Source organism: Meriones unguiculatus, chromosome 12, assembly GCF_030254825.1.
Source record: "Meriones unguiculatus strain TT.TT164.6M chromosome 12, Bangor_MerUng_6.1, whole genome shotgun sequence".
Taxonomy (NCBI): domain Eukaryota; kingdom Metazoa; phylum Chordata; class Mammalia; order Rodentia; family Muridae; genus Meriones; species Meriones unguiculatus.
The window spans coordinates 89,219,007-89,238,828 of NC_083360.1; the positions used below are offsets into that span (position 1 = coordinate 89,219,007).

General features: G+C 45.1%; 2 protein-coding genes across 9 annotated transcripts in view; both read left to right on the forward strand.

The window, feature by feature from the left end:
• Agbl4 (AGBL carboxypeptidase 4) overlaps nt 1-19,822 on the forward strand; it is a 1,227,056-nt gene that overhangs the window by 988,373 nt on the left and 218,861 nt on the right. The gene's annotated exons all lie outside the window — the stretch shown is intronic.
• Bend5 (BEN domain containing 5) overlaps nt 4,751-19,822 on the forward strand; it is a 46,782-nt gene continuing 31,710 nt past the window's right edge. Inside the window, exon 1 of one of the 3 annotated variants that reach the window (XM_060366142.1) lies at nt 4,751-5,275. Coding sequence is in view for 1 of the 3 variants with exons in the window: in XM_021660670.2 (XP_021516345.1) it covers nt 5,050-5,275 (226 nt within the window). In the remaining 2 variants the exon portion in view is untranslated. The remainder of the gene's footprint in view (nt 5,276-19,822) is intronic. The other 2 variants (XM_021660670.2, XM_060366143.1) reach the window with 2 other exon arrangements.

Below are 19,822 nucleotides of genomic sequence, written 5' to 3' on the forward strand. Positions count from 1 at the left end.
CACAAACTATGGGTTACTGGTGATTACAGTGTGTCACAGAGTGACATCAGTTGTACGGATGTGTCGGAGGCTATTGACAGTCGGTAGGCTACACACGCAGGAGTATGGATAAAGGGTATAGGGAAAACCTTTGTAGTTCTCTCTTAATTTTGTGGCGAACTCAGAACACGTCTTTCAAAAGTATTTAAAAACGTAAGAAGGAGAGACTTGAAAAGTCAAACATCACAGGAAAAAAAGGCAAAATCATGAAAAATGTGATCAATCATTAGCAGAGAGGTTGAAAAGACACGCTCCAATTGCTTTAAAAATTCACAGAACCCAGGTCTCCTTAAAATAGTTTTGCAAAGTACATGGAGAATTCCAGGCAGTAATATGAAACATAAGTCCCGCAGATGCCACTGAACATGCTTCAGCTGGCTACACCAGAGGAGTTTGACATGAACCCAAGGCTCTGCAAAACTCGACAGGAGAGCACAGTGGAGATGGAGATGCGGTCGCTAAGCTGGCCCAGATGTGTACATGTTCTGCTCCATTAAAATGACTTGGATGAGAGGCAAAGTACGTTTGGCACACAGAAAGAGGAAGTCAGGGGAGGGGTGGGGCAGGACACTCAGCTTCATCAAGGCCTCCCTCCTCCTCATACTTAGCTCCCCTCCAGGATGGAGGAAACTCCATACAGTTTCTGGAGCAAACTCTCTACCATGAAAATATGACCACTGGCCTTCCAGGCTCCCCAATACCAGCCGCTTTGCTGTAACCATCAGTTTCTAACCTCGGTCTGGGAGTTACTAGGACTCTTCAGCGATTTGCTGTGAGATGGATCAAGCATGCACAGTGCTTCGTGCATGGCTTATAAGACTCTTCAGAGGACAAGTACATATAACCAGCTATCTTCTCTGAAACAGGCCATGTGAGGAAAGACAGGTGAGGGAAGTAATGGCGTCTGGGCAGAAGGAAGACACGATTCAGTTTTCCACATCTAAAGAGCTGGGATGGGATTCTTTATGAACTTAGTATATGACAACTACAGTATAAAAGCGTCTGTTTTTGTGCAGGAAACCTTTAACATTTAAGAGTGTCCTGAAGTTAAGGTGCAGTAGCAAACTTCCCAACATTGGCTCTGAATGATCTTTTGTAGCCCGTTGAGGAGGGAACTCAACCATGGTTTGGTTTGAAGCTAACGTTTTAAATTGCCTCTTTGAGTCTGTTTCTAAAATATATTTATCTATATTTTATGTGTAGTTATTTTACTTGCGAGTATATCCGTTAACTACACGCAAGCAGTCCCCGAGGACGGTCCTCAGCCCACCATGCTTGCCATTCCATCTCCAGAACCCATTCTGTGGACCTACAGGCAGGTGTCTTGGAGAATGCGTGCACCCTATTACTGTCCATTTTTCATCGTCTGATTGTTTCCTTCTTTTCAGGTTCTTGGGCAGTGGAACTGCCACTTTGTAGCAGTTCACCCTGGCATTGGTAGCTGAAGTGAGGGTGCTAGGATTTAATGTGTTCATCCACGGGTCATCAGTGTCTTCACTGTCCTCAGTGTTGGGTCAGGGTTTCCCTGTAACATTAATGGCAGTGGGAAAGGCAAAGTTGGACTTAGCTCCAATTCTGAAAAGAACAAATAGGCTTTCAAGAAAAACTTGTATGAGGCTTGTTCATATTCTCTTGCTGTCTTTAATATGTTTTTATGTAAGAGTCTAATTCCCAGCCCTGTACTATATGCCTGGCCTGCTGAAGTTACTAGCTTTTATTTGCCTTCAATGAGTTCTAATTCTAGTTGAGGAGGGAGGAAATGACAGAAAAACTTTGGGTAGGGGAGCTTGTTACTCTGGATTCTGGTTAAAACCCGTTACCAGCAGAGAAATAAAAACTGCGGCACAATTAACAACTGTTTAAGGCCTTTCTTCCTTCCCAGACACAAAAAAAAAACGTAATTTTCTAGGACCAGAAAACCTATATACAGAGAAAGGATGTCTTTAACTAAACTCCTTGTACACTCCCAGTGGCTTCCGGTGTTACCTTATAAGATTATGACTCCATCCAGGACATCTCCAGAGCCTTTCTGTAATTTCATTATCATGATAGAGAGAAGAACACGTATGTTTCTTAACAATCGTTTGAGCTGGAACTCAAGACCTAACAAAACAGTAGATATGGCTGATGCCAAAACATTTGAGACTCCTTTGGCAGCCCTACCTACACCTGAGTATCTGTTCCTTTTCGTCATTGTCTTACAGAGAAGCCCACACCCAAGCTCTTAAATGAATCTTTCTTTTCCTGAGCATGTGTCTCTTTCTCTTAAACCTTGTACTTAAGCCTACATTAAAACATCTTTAATAAAATACCCAACTCTGTTTCATAAATTAGTCCTAAAATTCTTTTCAGCATGGAAGCCACAAATCCCAGTTTGGCCAGACTTGAGATCCCTAAAGCATTAAAGGGACTTCTCGGTTTGTGAGGGTGAGGGTATGGAGCTGTGTCACTGTCGTGTCACCTCTAACATAATGAGGGAATAAAAGGTGCTGGGATAAAAATGGAAGGAGGCTGGTCATCTGTTCTTCCCCAACCAGGATGGATGGTGGGGAAGGTCAAAAAATTTTACTTGGTTTCCAGGGGTAGCTGAGGTTGCCAAGCACTCAGCAGGGAAGAACTCTCCAGGATGAGGGTAAGAAGCAAGCAGGAGGCTGGGGTCATGCTATCTTGGAAAATGTCAAATAGTTTGTGTATACTCTGGAATGGCCTGTGCCCAGGAAAGTGGTGAAAGATGAGATTGATAATATACTTTGGGGTGACCCTCACATTCAGAGATTTGCTGAAGTGCTACCTGGAGTTATTATTGTTTTTGTTTTTTTTAATGTGTTTTTTTTTTAATGTCTCATGGACTGTCATTAAATATGGCCAAGTTTGTGTGCTCCATATTGTGAGTTACCAGAAATCTTGCTACACATTACATTCCCTCGACCACCATAGGAATATATTTCTAAAACAACCCACTTAAGATGAGTCCAAATAAGTCATAATCAGGGAGACCATGTTTTCTGGAACAGCTCAGAACGTGGGGTATAAGACAGTATGAAAATATGCATCAAGATGATGCATATGGAGCCATGTTGACTTGACTGGATGTCACCAATGGGTTGGTTTAAGGAAACTTTCTCTGACCTGGTACGCTTGCATTTGGGAGCCGTGCGGAGCTCCAGTACACAAAGTCCTCCTCAGATCACATCGAAGTGAATTTGAGAATTTGGCTTTATCTCCATTATGGGTGCAGCTGAGCTGAAATGCAAGCACAGCTGCTTTCAGTGTAAAATTGTTAAAGTGCTTTTATTATAAAGTAATGCCTTATTGTGAGGAACAGCAAGGAGGGCATTTACACGTAGACTATGAGCTCACAAGAGTGTAAGGGGAAACAAAACCTCCCACCTGTGCAAGAACCTCGGGGTCTAATAAGCATTTTGGTGCACTTATTTTGTCGTTACAGCTTAAACTCATTAAAATGAGTTTTTAAAACCATAACAGTTCATCAAGTCTACCACTTCCTTTCTGCCTGCCTTTATGAGAATACTTTTCCCACTACGACCTCATTATTAAACTTTCTTCATGCCCTCAGACTAGAATGTGAAGGCTGCAGCAGTGGAAAGGTGTGTTAATCAGACAGAAATTTAAAATATGACATGGAGCCTATACTCAATAACTATGGGTTACTTGAATAAAAGAATAAATGGATGAGTAGGTGTATGTGAAATTTTGTTTATTCTTCACCCCAAATTCATGGAGTCTCTCTATGACAAATGCCCTGTTTGGGATGTAAATAGCTCAGTTTTACTCTAAGTACACTCCTTGGGAAAACCGCAGAGTCAACCTTCTTTCTTTGGTAGATGGGGTTTGTCTGCGGGAAACAACCTTTCCAGCTTCTCATCAGCGACCTGACCTTAGAAACATGGGAGGAGAAGAGGGAGGGTGGGACTGGGAGGGAATGAGGGTGGGGGCTACAGCTGGGATACAAAGTGAATAAACTGTAATTAATATAAAAATAAAAAAATTAAAAATGCAAAAGAAAAGAGACAGAGAAGGGGGCTGCTGTTCCGCCCAGTTCGGCTCCTGAACTCTTGAACTGACTCCAGAAAGTCCAGCCTCTGCCTTAGCTGCCCAGAGCCCTCCATCCCTGCGTCATTACAAATTGTCCCAGCCCAGAGACAACAAGCAGTGGAGGCGATTCCCCTCTGGAGAAACACTATTGGGAAGAGGGTGCCTTTGCTCCCTTAGGTTGAGAACAGCCCTTGACAAGCTCTCTGCCACCCCAGCAGCTGGTCCAACTGGAAACCTCAGAGGACTCCAATTCTGGCCAAAACTGGTTTGGCAGCTCTAGGGGAATGTTTCTGGCTGACTGACCCTCACAGCAGGTGCTGGCAGTTTTGCAAAAGAAAGAGAACAGGGGGAAAAGGGTGGGTGGTGGACCAAAGGAAAGGAGGAGCGTAGCTAAATTCGAAACACCAAACTTCTGCTCACTTGCAAGTTTACACTTGGGGATTCACATAAAATTACTAACAGCCCAGCAGCCTCAGTCCTTCCCTCACCATCCCGTCCGTCCTTTGCAAGGTAGTTCTGTTGCAATGCAGTTTGTTCTACAGTGCAATGTTGAAGACACTGAATCCAGCCGAATGAAAGCGACTTTTACCAGTGTTTCTCCCGCCCTGCAACGCTACTGTTAATATTAAGGCGATTGAATCTCCACTCTCTCCCCTCCTTACTGCAATCGCACTCCGGCTGTGATTGCTCGGGTCTGACTTCGCAAGTGGCGGTGCGCTTCCAAACCCCCTCATCCGCCCCTCGCCCGGCTCTCCCCGCTCCCTCCCTTCTCCGCGCCCAGGCGAGAGCAGCCGATTGGCAGAGCGGGCCTTTCAGGAACAATAACAGTGGGGGGGAGCCGGGGCCCTGGGGAGCCTCCCCCGCCCCCGGCCCGGCTCACGCCCTCCTTGGGGTCCCCACCTCCGCGCCGCCCCACGGGCTGACCGGCGCCCGGGCCCGCCCCCGGCGCCCACCATGTACGCCTTTGTGCGGTTCCTGGAGGACAACGTCTGCTACGCGCTGCCCGTGTCGTGCGTGCGCGACTTCAGCCCCCGCTCGCGACTGGATTTTGACAACCAGAAGGTGTACGCGGTGTACCGGGGCCCGGAGGAGCTGGGCGCCGAGCCCGAGAGTCCCCCGCGTCCCCCCAGGGACTGGGGCGCGCTGTTGCTCCACAAGGCCCAGATCCTGGCGCTGGCAGGTGAGCGAGCGGGCCGGGAGGGGCGTTGGGACCGGGCGGACTGGGGCTGGTTCCGGGAGAGGCCGGGCAGCCGGGGGCCGGGAGCCACTGCTTGCTCCTGCCTCCCCATCCTGCTCCTTGGGCTTTCTTTTGGGTACCAGGTGTCTCTAAGAGGCCAGACCAGTTAAAAGGACCCGAGGGTCCCCTTTGTCTTCCTTGCCTCCCTGACCCTCCCGAGCCTTGCTGTCAGTCTGCAGTCTCTTCTCTGCCCTCTTCTTTCTGACTCTTTTGCATTCCCACTGCCTCTTCACTTTTCTCTTCTCTAGCTGCCTACCATACTGTCATTTCTCCATCTCTCACCTTCACCTCTCTAACAGTTGCTTCCCTCTCTGTTGCTTTCAATCTTTAGTTTCTCAAACTGTGTCTCTCTCTCTCCCTTTAAGGCCCTTGGTGTCTCCTTGGAGCAAGAAGCAATGTTAAGTCTTTTAGATGGGAGCCCATTCTCACATAAGGAATCTCTTGACACCTTATTCCATCTGGGCCACCATTAGGTCAAGGAGGCTCAACCTCAGTATACTGACCAAATGGTAGAGGTGAGGAGGTCCTTAGGTAGCTTCACACCCCTTTTTGCATCTCCCAGAAGGCTCCTTGAGAGAGGAGAGAGGCAAACAGTTTCCAGTTGAGGTTAGGCCTGACCTCCTAACCCTGGTCACGCGCAGGGACAGGGAGAGGGGACAGACGCAGACCGACAGGCAGGCAGGTGGTCTCCTGGTTGGTGGGTAAAGATAGGGAGATTCACTCTGTGCAAGGCTAGGGCAGGACTTCAGCCTCCTGTACTGTGCCGTGCCTGCCATGCTGAGACACAGGTGCCTCCTCAAGCAAAGACATTTGGCTTTCTTTCTGAGCCACTTGTAGAAGGTTTGGGCTCAGGCTGAGAAGAGAGAAGGAAGTTATCACTTCCATCTGGGGGCAAAGGTGTAGCTGCTGTTGGTAAGAGTGCTGCCTTTGAGTGGGCAGAGACAATCACCTGCCACCTGGAAGATGACCCCAGTGACTAGGAGCCAAGTGAGGACATTGTCAGGATTTTGTGGGTTTGACACTTTTCCTTTTTCCAGGGTCCTGTTTCCTCCCCTTTAGCCTAAAGATAAACCTAAAATGAATCGTAGTGACCTGCCCCAGATCAGGACAAGCTGTCAGTGGAACTCAGCCTCGTGGCTGATTCTTTTCTAATGCCGCTAGGAAGTGGGCTTGTGGGGGAAAATTAGTGAAAGATTTGGAATAGATCAACATCACAAGGTTCTCTTTTGACAGGTTGAGTCCTGGGGCACAGAGCTGTAGGTCCACTCACCACTAGACACCCACTCACCACTAGACACCCAGGTTCGGGGGGAAAAATGAGTGATGGGAGATAGGCCTTAGAACGGAAATCTTTGTAACTGATTAGGCTTTATTTCGTTTGCTTGCTTGCCTTTAATTACCTAGGAAAGGATTAAGAACTACTCAGCAAGAGGATAAGCCTGAGGAAATTATAACAAGATGGGAACCTTAGCTTCCCTTTAGCTAGAAGAAAAGAGAGCATACTTCTAATGATCCAGTCACATGTAGATCCAGTGGAGCACAGGAGATGTGATGGGTGTCAGGAGTCAATGGTAAAGGCTTCCTTTAGAGATTGTTGGTCTACCAGACACATGATGGCCTTTAAGAACTACAGCGAGGCTAGATAGACAGATGGCAGCCTCCACTTTTACTTTAAAATCAACACAAGTTGCAATGAGTTATTAAAATATGTATATAAATACATGCATGCATATATACATACATGCATGCCTACATACGTACAAAACCCAGGCAGCTTCTAGAAACTCAGCAGGGTGGATGCAGAGAAATGTGGTACCAATGTTTCAGCAAAAAGTTAAAAAAGTGCTTCTTCTCATATTCAGTTTTTTGTTTGCTTGTTTTGTTTGTTTTGTTGGTTGGTTGGGTGGGTGGGTGGTTGGTTGGTTGGTTGGTTGGTTGAGACAGGGTTTTTCTATGTAATCCTGGCTTTCCTGGAACACACTTTTTAGATAAGGCTGGTCTTGAACTCACAGAGATTAGGTGCTTGGTAGGGAAGAGTGGGGACTATGGCAACTTAAGGTTGGCTAGACTTCATTATGAATTCCAGTAAGCTGGTTAATTTACAAACTTGGTGTAACAGATTGGAAGATTGGAAGAGCTGCTGTGAATTCGGGAACCCATCTATCCGGGAAGGACTCTCCTGTGTGTGTTGAGATTTGTGTCTCTGAGACTTTGCTTGAAGTGACTTCACTTAAAGAGCTCATCTTAACCCTGCAAAGACCTTTCTATTGTCTTACTGCAATCATCCTTCTCGTGGGGCTCAGGAACTCAAAACTGCTTCTTGTGGGCTTTTATAGTCCTGTAACCCATGGAAGGAGAGTTGTGCTATGCCAACTTTAGGGAGTTAGTTCCTCAAGAGGAGGACTTTGTATCTGTGGACTGCTCCTGGTTCGTTAGTTCTAACCTCAGTAGCATGGTTCCAGAGGAAGCCTTAGAACTACTTTATGGCTTTTGACGATAAGAGTGTTAATTTTACCTTGTATTTGCCCAAGCCAACTGCTGTAGCCATCTTGAAGTATCCCTTTTCATAAACCCAGGAAATGCCCAGCCAACTTCTGTGATACTTTATACTTTATTACCCACAGTAGCTTATGCCATGGTTTCAGTATTGACCCTAGTACATGGCTTCATTTGTACCAAACTACAATTCCAGTGTTAGTTAAAAAAAAAAAGTCCCCTCCTCACTGTAGTGACAGTCTTGTTGTGTGCCTGCTCACTACCATTGTTCATCTCACACCCACTGACATATATTACCATGGTTCTTGTTTCCATTTTATAGATGAGAACCGGAAGCTCAGAGACCTCCCTCCAGCTACACACAAATAAACAGCAAAGTCAGAAATGCAGTGTCCCTGCTTGCAATCTCCTTTGCGAGAAGGCTAATGAGCCAACACAGCGTGGCATTGGAGAAGTGAAAGGAAAGGGAAAATGTCAGTGGAGTGTGTAGCCCAAGGCAAGCTTTCCAGCCAGAGAACACAGTTAGTCCTGAGTATGCAACCCCATTCTCTTCTTCCTGTCACCCGACCAACCTCCATTCTACAGGAATCACAGACTTCCCCACACTCTCACTTGTTGAAACCCTCTCGAGGGGCTCCTGCCTCTTCTGGAGGGACAGGACAGTTCAAGGACTGACTGTCCTGTGAGCTGTGCTCTCTTTTGCTTGCATTTATCTGCCACTCAGCCTGTGAACTTGAGAACTTCCCCTGCAAAGACCTTGCTGTTGGCAATCCCGCCTGCCTACGGGGTGTAAGGACTCAAAACTGGCTCCTGTAAGCTTCGGCAGCCTTGCAATTCTGTCACTTTCCTGGGCACTTACACTGTGTAATTGTTGCCTGACGGCCCTAAATTCCCTGTGTGATCAAGTGTGTCCTTACTGTTTTCTATAGGCAACACAGTAATGTGTGGCTACACCAGGTCACAGAGTCCAAGGCACTGTGATCACAATGATGGCATAATCCAGGGAAGACAATTTTTTTTAGTTCAGCCGCACGGGGTTTTGTGGAGTGGGCAGAGTGATGAAGAGAAAATAAACACTCCTCTGGTAGTGTGTAGGAAATGCTAAGCAGAGGTAGAAGCCAGGATCCAGGGAGCACAGAGAAGGGTCCAAATCTAGGAGGGTTTGAAGTTTTTCCTTTCTAGGCACTGGCTGCATTCATGCTTGCTTAGGCTCTCACTCCTCTAAACCCATGCAGCAGCCACTAATTAATCACCTAGTCCCCAGTCCACCATCTAGAATGCATTCAGAATGATCTAAACCACTGTCTTATCAGTCTTCTGTAGCTCACTATGGCCTGCCTAATAAAGCTTCAGCTTCTTGGCCTGGCATTCGTATCCCTGTGACCAGCCCTAGCCCCACATTACTTCCCCAAACTCCCCACCCCCAACCCTCTACTCTGCTGGCCCCTACCCTGGACTTGAGGGATCTCTTGCAATTCTGTAAATTCCTCAGCCAGCCACTGTGGATTAATCTTTGCCTGACTTGAGCTAACTGGAGTTTAACTTCCACTGCGGAAAAAACAGACTTGGGACTCACTGGTGCAGCCGTGAGAGAAAGAGAGTGGGCAAAGTACAGTGGGAGTACACAGCCAAGGGCATTGCCTCTTCCTGCCTCTGCCCCCAAGGGATACTCTTCCCTTCTCAGGACTGTCCTTGCACTGTGCTTGGTCCCTGCTTTTGACTTGTAGCATTTTAAGACTGTTTTGGTTAGTCAGTGTTCCTACCAGACAGGGAACTTCTCCAGGGCAGGGGCCTGCAGTCCAGAGCTGTGCATCATTTGGCCAGGCCGTGCTGCACTCACACACTTTGTGACGACAAATACTTTTTTTGTTGGAAGAGAGTAGTTAGAGGAGAGGTGAACCTCTAAGCCGCAACTTGGCTTTTGTTTTGCTTTCAGAACAGAAACCTGCAATGGGATTTTGAGGTTTCATTCAACTTTATTCATCTGGAAAAAGTCAACATTCTTTATTACTCCCTTGACTAAAAGAAACCCCACACTTGGGGGAAATAACTCCCAAAGCCACGTTCTTCTCGCTTTGGTAATTTTAGCTCATTCAGGGCTCAGGTCCCAGCTTGGCACTGTCAGTCCAAATAGATCACTTGCTCCAGAAATGCTTTGGAACTTCTACAAAGTTAGCAGAGAGGCAGGAGCCTAGCCAATTTCACATGCAGAGATTGTTGCATGTCATCAGTGGGAGAGTGCCAACCAAAGGATTGCTTTTTTTTTTTCTTTTTAATAAGCAAATGAAAACTTTTAACTTAAGTTTTGACATATTCTGCTGACATACACTGGAGCAAAGATTGGGATTTGCCTGCTGTCATCTGTTGCAGATTCTACTGGAATGTTAATCATTGAAGGTTGAATCTGATGTGAGCTTTGGTGTTCAAGAACCACATGTTTGTTGAAAACTAAATAATATACGCTGAAGAGTGCTTCAGGGTCCTTGTTTGTAGTCCCAGGCAAGTTGAAGCTTTTGTTTGGTGTGTGTGTGTGTGTGTGTGTGAGAGAGAGAGAGAGAGAGAGAGAGAGAGAGAAAGAGAGAGAGAGAGAGAGAGATTCTGTTATTCCAGAGCACATTAATTTTTACATTTAAAAGTATCTTTAAAAGTAAAGTTTAGGTTGATGTCTTTTTTCCAAGAAGGAATTTTCTTTCCTTTGTGCCTTTGTCTAAACTCATTAGATACTAAAGCTGTGTGTACCCTTGTCATATAACCTGAGGAGATTTTCTTTGACCCATTTAAGTCTTTCAGGTTCTGAGTTCTACCAGGTGGTCTAACTGAATACCGATACTGGGAGGTAACGCAGGAAGAACAGGTGTTGATATTGTCTGACCAAGGTTCTCAGTAACCACCAGGTCCCATGTTCCATGCATATATCCTTTCCAGACAGGACTTGTTCAGTAAGTGCTATAGGCTCCAGACAGTGGACTGTATCCTTCCACATGGGCTAGACCCATAGGAAATAGGAGTTCACTCACAAAGTCCGAGATCCAAAGTAAAGTAAAGGTCATGATGAATCTGAGATGTGGTATGAAAGAACAGAATGAGGTATGGTGGCTCTGGATTGTAATGTCAGCCCGTAAGAAGCTGTGGCAGGGTCACAAATGTAAGGCCAAAAAAATATAAGGCCAGCCTGTACAGCAAGAGCTGGAAAGAAAGAAAGAGAGAGAGAGAGAGAGAGAGAGAGAGAGAGAGAGAGAGAGAGAGAGAGAGAAAAGGAAGGGAGGGAGGGAGGGAGGGAGGGAGGCAGAAAACAAGGAAACTCCCTGAGACTTGGTAGTTGACTGACTGTGAGGCTATGTGAGGGTGATGGTCGTGTGATCTAGACCAGCTATCCTCAAAGGATACTCTTAATGAGTTAGTTGGAAGGGGAAATGATGAGTTTGACTCTTAGGATATCATTGAACATGTAGGAGGGTAAGCCAGGAGAGCAAGTAGCCCAAAGTTCAGAGAGTATGGCAGACTAAAGGTCCTGATTTAGAAGTTACTAGCCGTGAGAGGGCTGATGTCACACTGGGTGAAGGCAAAGGGAGAGAATCATGTGAGGACTGAACTCCCCAGAACACCAGCTTTTAAGGACACCATTGAAGAGACGAACCATGAAAGGTGACTAGGAAGGAACAGCCGGAGCTAGACTCAGAATCAAAGGATAAGGGGGTGGGAGGCCCTGGAAAACCAAATGAGGAGAGAGGTCTTCGTACTGCAGGTGTTGGCTGGCTTTTGCTCCGTTTAACTACACAGCAACCGCCTCTACCCAGAGCTCCGTGGTGAGACAGATGACAGGAAAGCTAAATATACACACACAAGAGAAGATTTGCATGGAATGATATTTTTGTACTTTTTTTGGTTTCTGAGTTTTACACTATAGAAAAAGGATCAGGCTTGTTTTGGGGGATCCCAGAAGTAGAATTGGGGACAGGGAGTAGAATTCAAGGGCTCAACATGAATAACAAACTAGAAATAGAGAGCAGAGGCACCATGGTAAGGGCCTCCAGTGTGGGGCTGAATGCCCTGTCATAGGGGGTGGCATGCAAGTCGGGGTGATTTAGAAAGGAAGCTTGTCTAGAGAACCAGGGGGTCAAGTCCTTGAGTACTGAGGAGGAAGTGTGAGAGATCAAAGAGAATGGACTTTGAAGATACTGTGGGTTCGAATTGTGACTGATGCTTTCAAGCTGTGTGTCTGGAGAGGAATTCTTGACGATAAGAATCAGGTACTCCTCTGAAACACAGAAACTAGTGCTCACTTGCTTGCCCGCTGTGTTCTTCTTAAGGAAACATGGACAGGCTCTGGAATACAGTGCACACTTCGTAATATTGACAGCTGTTAAGAGTCTGTGCTGGGCTATCGGCTGAAGAACAGTCAGCTGAGTCACACACATCACCCTTTGTGGAAAGGAGTGTTGAGAGGATCACATGCATGTTAACTTTAAGACTTGACCTAAGCACTGAGGGATTACTGTTTTCCTGTGTCTTGCTGACCTGTGACTCTTCTGGGGCCATTCATTATGTTAGCTAGCAACACTCCTGGTAGAACCCATGGGGGCAGCTAGACACATGGCCTGTCAGAACAGCATTCCTGTTTGTATCTATGCCCCAGCTCTGTTCCAGGGCCAGCAACCCACCAACACGTGCCTGGAAGTTTCCTTCCACCCCTCCCCCCTAGGTGCCAGGCCTCTGGAGGACATTTCTTCTAACAGCCTCTCTCTTAGAGATAATCTGTTGTGGTCCTGCCCCGACAGACAAGAAAGGGACCTAGGACACTGGGCGACCTGTTGAGGGTTTCTGGTTTGATCTCTGTGTTCCACTGAAAGGAAGTTAAGGTCACCCAGCGAGCCTGTGAGAGCCTGGCCATGGCCCAGCACCCCTACTTGCCTTTGCTATTCCGCAGCAGGATACCCTTCTTTTTGTTGCCTTGGCTGGATAAAATCATTGAAACCTGAGAATCCTATCTGCTTTGGATTTTATAAAAATAAACACCATAGGCCAGAGAATGTAGCCTGCTTGTCTTTTCTGTGGCGTATGTTTTTAATGCAAACACAAGACTGCATAGGGTTTTCTTTTGTGCAGCTGAAACACTTGAAACTTGCATATAGATATTTATAAAACAAGACAAAGCTTCTGTTAAACATTTCACGTTTAGCCTTCCAGAATTTAGCATTTCATTCTAACTGGCAGACCCACACCAAACTCAGCTTGCTGGCTTTGGATTATTTTAATTAGCCAGCATGATGCTATGTAAAATGAGAGGCAGGACAGCTCTGCCCCTGCCTCTACCTTTAACCACAAGTCCTTCAGGGATCTTCACATCTGAAGACAGACTTGCCCTGGGTTTCCTGCTCACCTGTCTGTTACTTGAAAAACACCAGTTTGCCGTGCCTCCATTTCTCCCCATGTTAATAACAAATAACAAATTTTTCTATAAATTTAAAGAACATATTTTTAAACTACGAAGAGAGAGCATGCCAGAGTCCTTTTGAAGTGCGGGGAATTATGTCGTTGAGTACTTCAGGCTCAGAGCTCATCAGAGAAGTCTCCTAAAGTGTAGGCAAAGTCTGGCGAAAGGCAAGTACACCGTAAGTTATATACTCACTAGTATACATTTCTTTTTGAGTTCAGTTGATAATTTTTCTCTTGTTTCAGTAGATATAATTAGGTGACAGGAACAGGGCCCAAGAGTCAAACAGACTGGTTGAAACCCTGGCTGTCTCGGGGGAGCCACCTCACTCACTGTGGGATTAGATGTAATGATGTAAGCGACCTGGCACCAGAATTGGCACACAGCAGGTACTTGTTCAGGATTTGTTGAAAGTGTAAAGTCAGTTGCTGACATCATAGCAGATAGGAGACAGTGGAAAATTCTCAGGCCAGTGGTCATAGTCCTTACCCCAGAATCAGAACATCAAGATGGCAAACGGTATCTCTTTTAAGTATGCATACTCATTTCGGTATGTACTAGCTGGAATAAGGCTAGAACAATTGAAACTAGGCTGGAACAATTGGAGAGGCAGAGTAACCAGAGAGCCGTCTCCATCTCCATCCTTCCTACTCAGCTGCTAGTTTCTTCTGTGGTTTCCTGGAAGTCAAAGCCAGAATCATATTCCACAGTCACATTAAAATGCCACATGAAATATTTGCTGTCTGAAATGATCCACACCACCATTCACCTTCATTACTGTGACCAGTCAAGACCTATTGCTTCTCGTCAGCCTGTGTTGGGGCTCATCCTCATGCCCCATCCATCTTGCTTGACACTGCCACATAAATCTTCCTAAACCATCTCTTTCATCATGTCTCAATCTGTGTCAGATACTTGCAGAGGCTGTCTTTGCCATGAGACCAGAAGCCAGGCGTATAACCCACGAGGGCAGCGTAACAGCTGCTATTTGTTGAGCATCTATGGCTAGGACATTCACTTTGCAGGTACCTTACACACACCATCACCCTAGAAGGCATTTAACTTCTTCTGAGGCTTGGGCGAGTTAAGGGGCTTGCCTCAGTTCCCTCGCATAGTTTGTAGCGGTCAGAAAGCTGGCCGAGGACCATATGATTTCAGCGCTTGGGCTCTTTTTTATTAGTTAGCCCACTTTCCTCTTCAACTGTGCTTTCCACTTTTTGTGTTGACACTGTGTTGAGGTGTCTCTGGTTAGATATGGATGGCATGCATCTACCTTAACCCAAAAGTAGGGTGAGGACAGCTTGGAGAGCCACCTGTGAACCAACATCTCCTGGAAAGTCAGGCCTTGCATTCTGCTTGTGATTCTTGGCACATACTGGGGTTGTAAGGGCCTCTAACCCAAAGGCCACCCTGCCTAGTGTTCAGATGCAAATGGGCTCAATATGTGTTTACTGCCTAAGGAAAAGGATGAACATAGGTGTCAGGTCTTCATAACCCTCATCCAGGGAGAGTGGGTGAAAGAGGAAACTAAAGAAAAATGGGACAGAGCAAAGTACTGATTGGCTGTCAGAGCAATGTCAGGATCCCCTTGGCCAGTAATTGAAACAACTAGGATCCAGCTCTAAGAGTGTATGTGATTCAAAGTACTTTTGTCCCTTCAGTGAACTCCTGTCACTTCAGAGCTTTGTGGACTGCTCAGCCCACTTTTCAAAGAACATGGTCAGGACCTATGACCTGGCTAACACCTCTTATGTTGTTCTTGGCAATGATTGCTGCTTTCTTCAGTTTCCTAAAGACAGACTACCAGGGAAGCTGGAGTAATGACGTTTCCAGCTCTCAAGTTCAGGCCAGGGAGTAGGGATATCCTTACCTGCATCATCATTCATTTATTCATACATTCATTCATTCATTCAGCCATTCACCAGCGAGTTATCATAGATGCTGTATGTTCTCTGCATGTTCTGGGAAGTGATGCAACTTAGGTTGTGGGACAGAAAATCTGTATCACATTCTGGCTCTGCACCATTGCTGCAAGGTGAGCTGCAGGAGGGGGTTATATGTCTGAGATTCGTTTCTTTTTCTTTTTGAAAAGCAGAAGTAATAAGCAAGAGTTGTTAAGTGTTATCTGCATAGTATGTAGTAGACACACTACATTGTTTCTGTGTTTTGGGGTCTCATTGTGAATTTCAAACAAGTCTGGAAGTTTCTGTTGTAGCCCAGGCTGGCACTGACCTCACAATCTTCCTGCCTCACCCTCCCAATGTGCCTGGATTACAAGTGTGGTACCACCATGCCCAGTATCATATTTTTAAATTGAAGTGCTTTATTTTTTTAAATCAATACAAAATGCAGCATTAATTATTGTTTAGAAGGCCTGTTCAGTTTTCTTTCATGTGTGTGAAAGTTTTGCTTACATGTATGCGTACGAGGTGCATGCAGGAGCCTTCAGAGGCCAGAGGAGAGCCTCAGATCCCTTTGAACTGGAGTTCCGTACAGTTGTGAGCAACCATGTGGGAACCCAGCGCAGGTCCTCTAGAAGAATAACCTGTGCTTTCGCCAGAGTCATCTCTCCAGTTCTATTCACACCATCTTAAAACCTGTGAAATTCAATGCTGCTTGGTGTAGTTGGACACCATTACCACTATCTAGTTCCAGAACATCTCATAATCTCCCAACGGCCCCAGATCATTAGCAATCCTATTAACCAGTTCTCCCTGCCTTTGGCAACCACCAGTTTGTTGGTTGTTTCTGAATTTTTCTATTCTGAATGACTCACAATAATAGTAACAGAATTATTAAATACATGACTTTTATGTCTGAGTTCTTTAGCTTAGGTCCATATTTTTAAGATTAATCCGTATTATACCTTCAACTAGTGTACCATGTGTTCGTATGGCTGAATAGCACGCTATTGATGGATATACTAGACATTATGCATCCACAATTTGATTAACATTTGTGTTGTTTTATCTTTTTGGCTATTACGAATATTGTTTCTGTGACCATTCATGTACAAGTTTCTAGGTAAATATACTTTCATTTTCTTGAGTATACGTCTAGAGATGAAGTGGCTGGGTCAGATGCTAATTCTGTGTTTAACTCTTTGAGCTGTCTCCTTTTACATTCCCACCAATTTCTCTATGTCATCCCTAATACTTATTAACCACCCCCACCTTTTGTTTTTAGATATAATCAGTATATTATGGAATATCATAATTTTGACTCACAGTTGCCCAATGACCAATGTGTGTGTACTGGCATAGCCTATTTATTTATTTATTTATTTATTTATTTATTTATTTGGTTGGTTTTTGTTTGTTTGTTTGTTTGTTACTTGATTAAACATTCGTGCTGGAAGAGTCCCCTTGTATGGATAGTTCTATGATATGGGTTTCTCGGGTGGCAGGACAACCTCTAAGCAGGCAGTGGAATATAGGAAGACAGTCCAGTAAATAGAGTAAATAAATACAGCATGGACAGTGTGGAATGAGACCTCAGAGGAAGAAAGAAGAGATGAGTGCAGGCTGGACAGAGTTTGTGAAGGAAGGCGTGGAAGAACATGGGGCCGAGTGGGGCTGGGGCGAGGCCTCTGCTCATCACTCAACAAGTGAAGAGCACTCCTGTCTGTCACTCACCCCAAGCCAGACAGTTAGGCTGGTCTCCAGCTCATGAAGCAAGCCAGCCTCAGGCCTCAACTAGTCTAGGGTTCAGTTGTTTTCAAGGTGCACTTATCAAGCTGATTTGGTCTTCACCTGTGGTAAATGTTACAGCCTCAGCACAACAACAAAGTGACTAGTAATGAGTTAGGGGCTTTCCTGACTTCTCGCACTTTAGAGCCAGGTTTGGAATCCAGGTCATGTGACTCCTAATACTTTCCACAATTGCAAACGAACCCTAACTCTTTTTTATAATTAAATTTTTATTTTTTATATTAATTACAGTTTATTTACTTTGTATCCCAGCTGTAGCCCCCTCCTTCATTCCCTCCCCACCCTCCCTCCCTCATCTCCTCCCTGCCCCTGTCTAAGTCTACTGATAGGAGAGGTCCTCCTCCTCTTCCATCTGACCCTAGCCTATCAGGTCTCATCAGTACTGGCTGCAATGTCCTCTGTGGCCTAGCAAGGCTGCTCCTTCCTTGGGGGTAGGGGAAAAGTCAAAGAGCCAGCCACTGTGTTCATGTCAGACACAGTCCCTGTTCCCCTTACTAGGACACCCACTTGGAAACTAAGCTGCTATGGGCTAAATCAGAGCAGGGGTTCTAGGTTATAGCCATGTATGGTCCATGGTTGGAGAATCAGTCTCAGACAAGCCCCTGTGCCCAGATATATTTGGTCCTTGTGGAGCTCTTATCCTCTCCAGGTCTTACTAACTCCCCCTTCTTTTATATGAGTCCCTGCACTCTGCCCAAAGTTTGGTTATGAGTCTCAGCATCTGCTTTGATACACTGCTAGGTAGTCTTTCAGAGGCCCTTTAAGGTAGACTCCTATACTCTTTCTTGTTTTCTCCTAGTTCCAATGTCCAACCCATTTGTCTTTCTAAGTGAGGACTGATCATCTTAGCCTGGGTCTTCGTTCTTGTTTAGCTTCTTTAGTGTACAGATTTTAGTATGTTTATCCTATATTATATGTCTAATATCCACTTATATACAATCACTTTGGAAATCAATCTCGTGCTTTCATAAACAATTACAAAAAGTACTTCCTGAAGATCCAGCTATACCACTTCTAGGTATACACCCAAAATATGCTCAAGTACACAACAAGGACATTTGTTCAACCAGGTACAAAAAAAGTGGCAACTTTATTCATGATAGCCAGAAGCTGGAAACAACCCAGATGTCCCTCAATTGAGGAATGGATACAGAATTTGGTGCATCTACACAATGGAATACTACTCAGCAATTGAAAACAAGGAAATCATGAAATATGCAGGCAAATGGTGGAATCTAGAAAAGATCATCCTGAGTGAGGTATCCCAGAACCAGAAAAGACTGACTCTTCTTAACCTGGCATTCAGGGCCCCTTATACTCTAGTTTGAACTACTTCATTTGTCTCCTTCCCCTCTTTCTTGTCTAACTGAATCACCTTTCAGGGATCCATGCAAAAGCATCTTACCCTATCTTTTCTGTTTTACCTTCCACCATTCGGTGCTCTCCCAACCAAGTACTAACCGGACCAAACCTTGCTTAGCTTTCTGGACCAGACAAGATCAGGTGAGGTCATGGTGGTGTGGCTGTAACTGAGGTCTAAGTTGTATGGTCCTTAAATGGTCATACTTTTATGTGCACCAAACTATTCATACTGTTTATTTTCCTCAAGATCTTTCTTAACATACAGAAATGATTATCTTTGCATCATGGCAATGTGAGTAGGAATTTTTTACTTCAATTTACAGATGAGAAAATGGGTCCAAGAAAGAAAAGCAACTTAATCCTTATTTGTTACAGGCCAGAAAGATCTCTTTTGCTTATTAAATCCTGTAATTAAGTCGGATTGGATATCTTGAATTATCTTCTCATGAGCTTTTATCTTGTGTCCCTATCTGATCATTCATGCATTTGTTTCAAGGACCCAGACTCAATTTTGCAGAATTCAATTCTCAGAAAATATTAGCTGACATATGGGAAGAAAAATCCTGGGCCCGAATCACACGGTGGGGGTTCTCTCATATGTTCATGCTCTAACAATAGCTTTTGTAATCTTACAGAATAATGAGCTCTACAAGATGTAGGCCCCCATCTCTTTGGCTCCTTTTTTTGTCCTTGGGTGTGCTTGCTTGCCTCAGGGATGCATAGCCTTTCCCGAAGTAACCTAATTTCTCTCACTACAATTTGAGGCTTGAATGAGGTGATCTGACCAGAATTTCTCATACCATAGCCAGATTTGTAAGCCTGAATGATGGCCTCCTTCTGCACCAACTCGACACCAACATCAGCTTGAACTGCTCAAGAAGACAAAGCATAGCTTGTTTGTTCCTGTTGGTGGCATCTCACACTTTATCCTTAAATTTGTCACACTGAAGACTGGATCAGGAAAAAGTCTGATCTTGGGCTCTCTCTGTCCCTCTGTCATGTTCATTCTCTCTGTGTGTCTCTCTGACTGTCTCAGTCTTTCTGCTTCTCTCCAGCCCTCCCATATCTTCACTACTCCTCTCCCTATCTTCTCCTCTCCCTTCCTTCCTTCCTTCCCATTCCCCGGTGTGTATATATGCACAACACCCCAAGCCAAGGTAATTTCATTTGAAGTACTCTCTTGAGGTTTTACATTTCAGCAGGCTTTTTGCCTTAGAAATAGTCAGTGTTGATTTGTAGGAAGGAAGATATTGTTCTTTTAGAAATACCCAGGTCCCCTCTACTGTTCATGCCTAACCCGCTGGATGGGCTTTATAGCTACAAAGAGAACAAGAACCAGTCATTCTTGTGAAAACACAACCATGGATGAGTCCTGCCCTTTCAGGAACGGCCTTTTCCTCAGTTTCGTACTCTGCCATGGAGTGCCCATTATTCCAGGCATAGTTTGAAGAATACTCTGGATCCTTATTCTCAGACACACACCCCCCC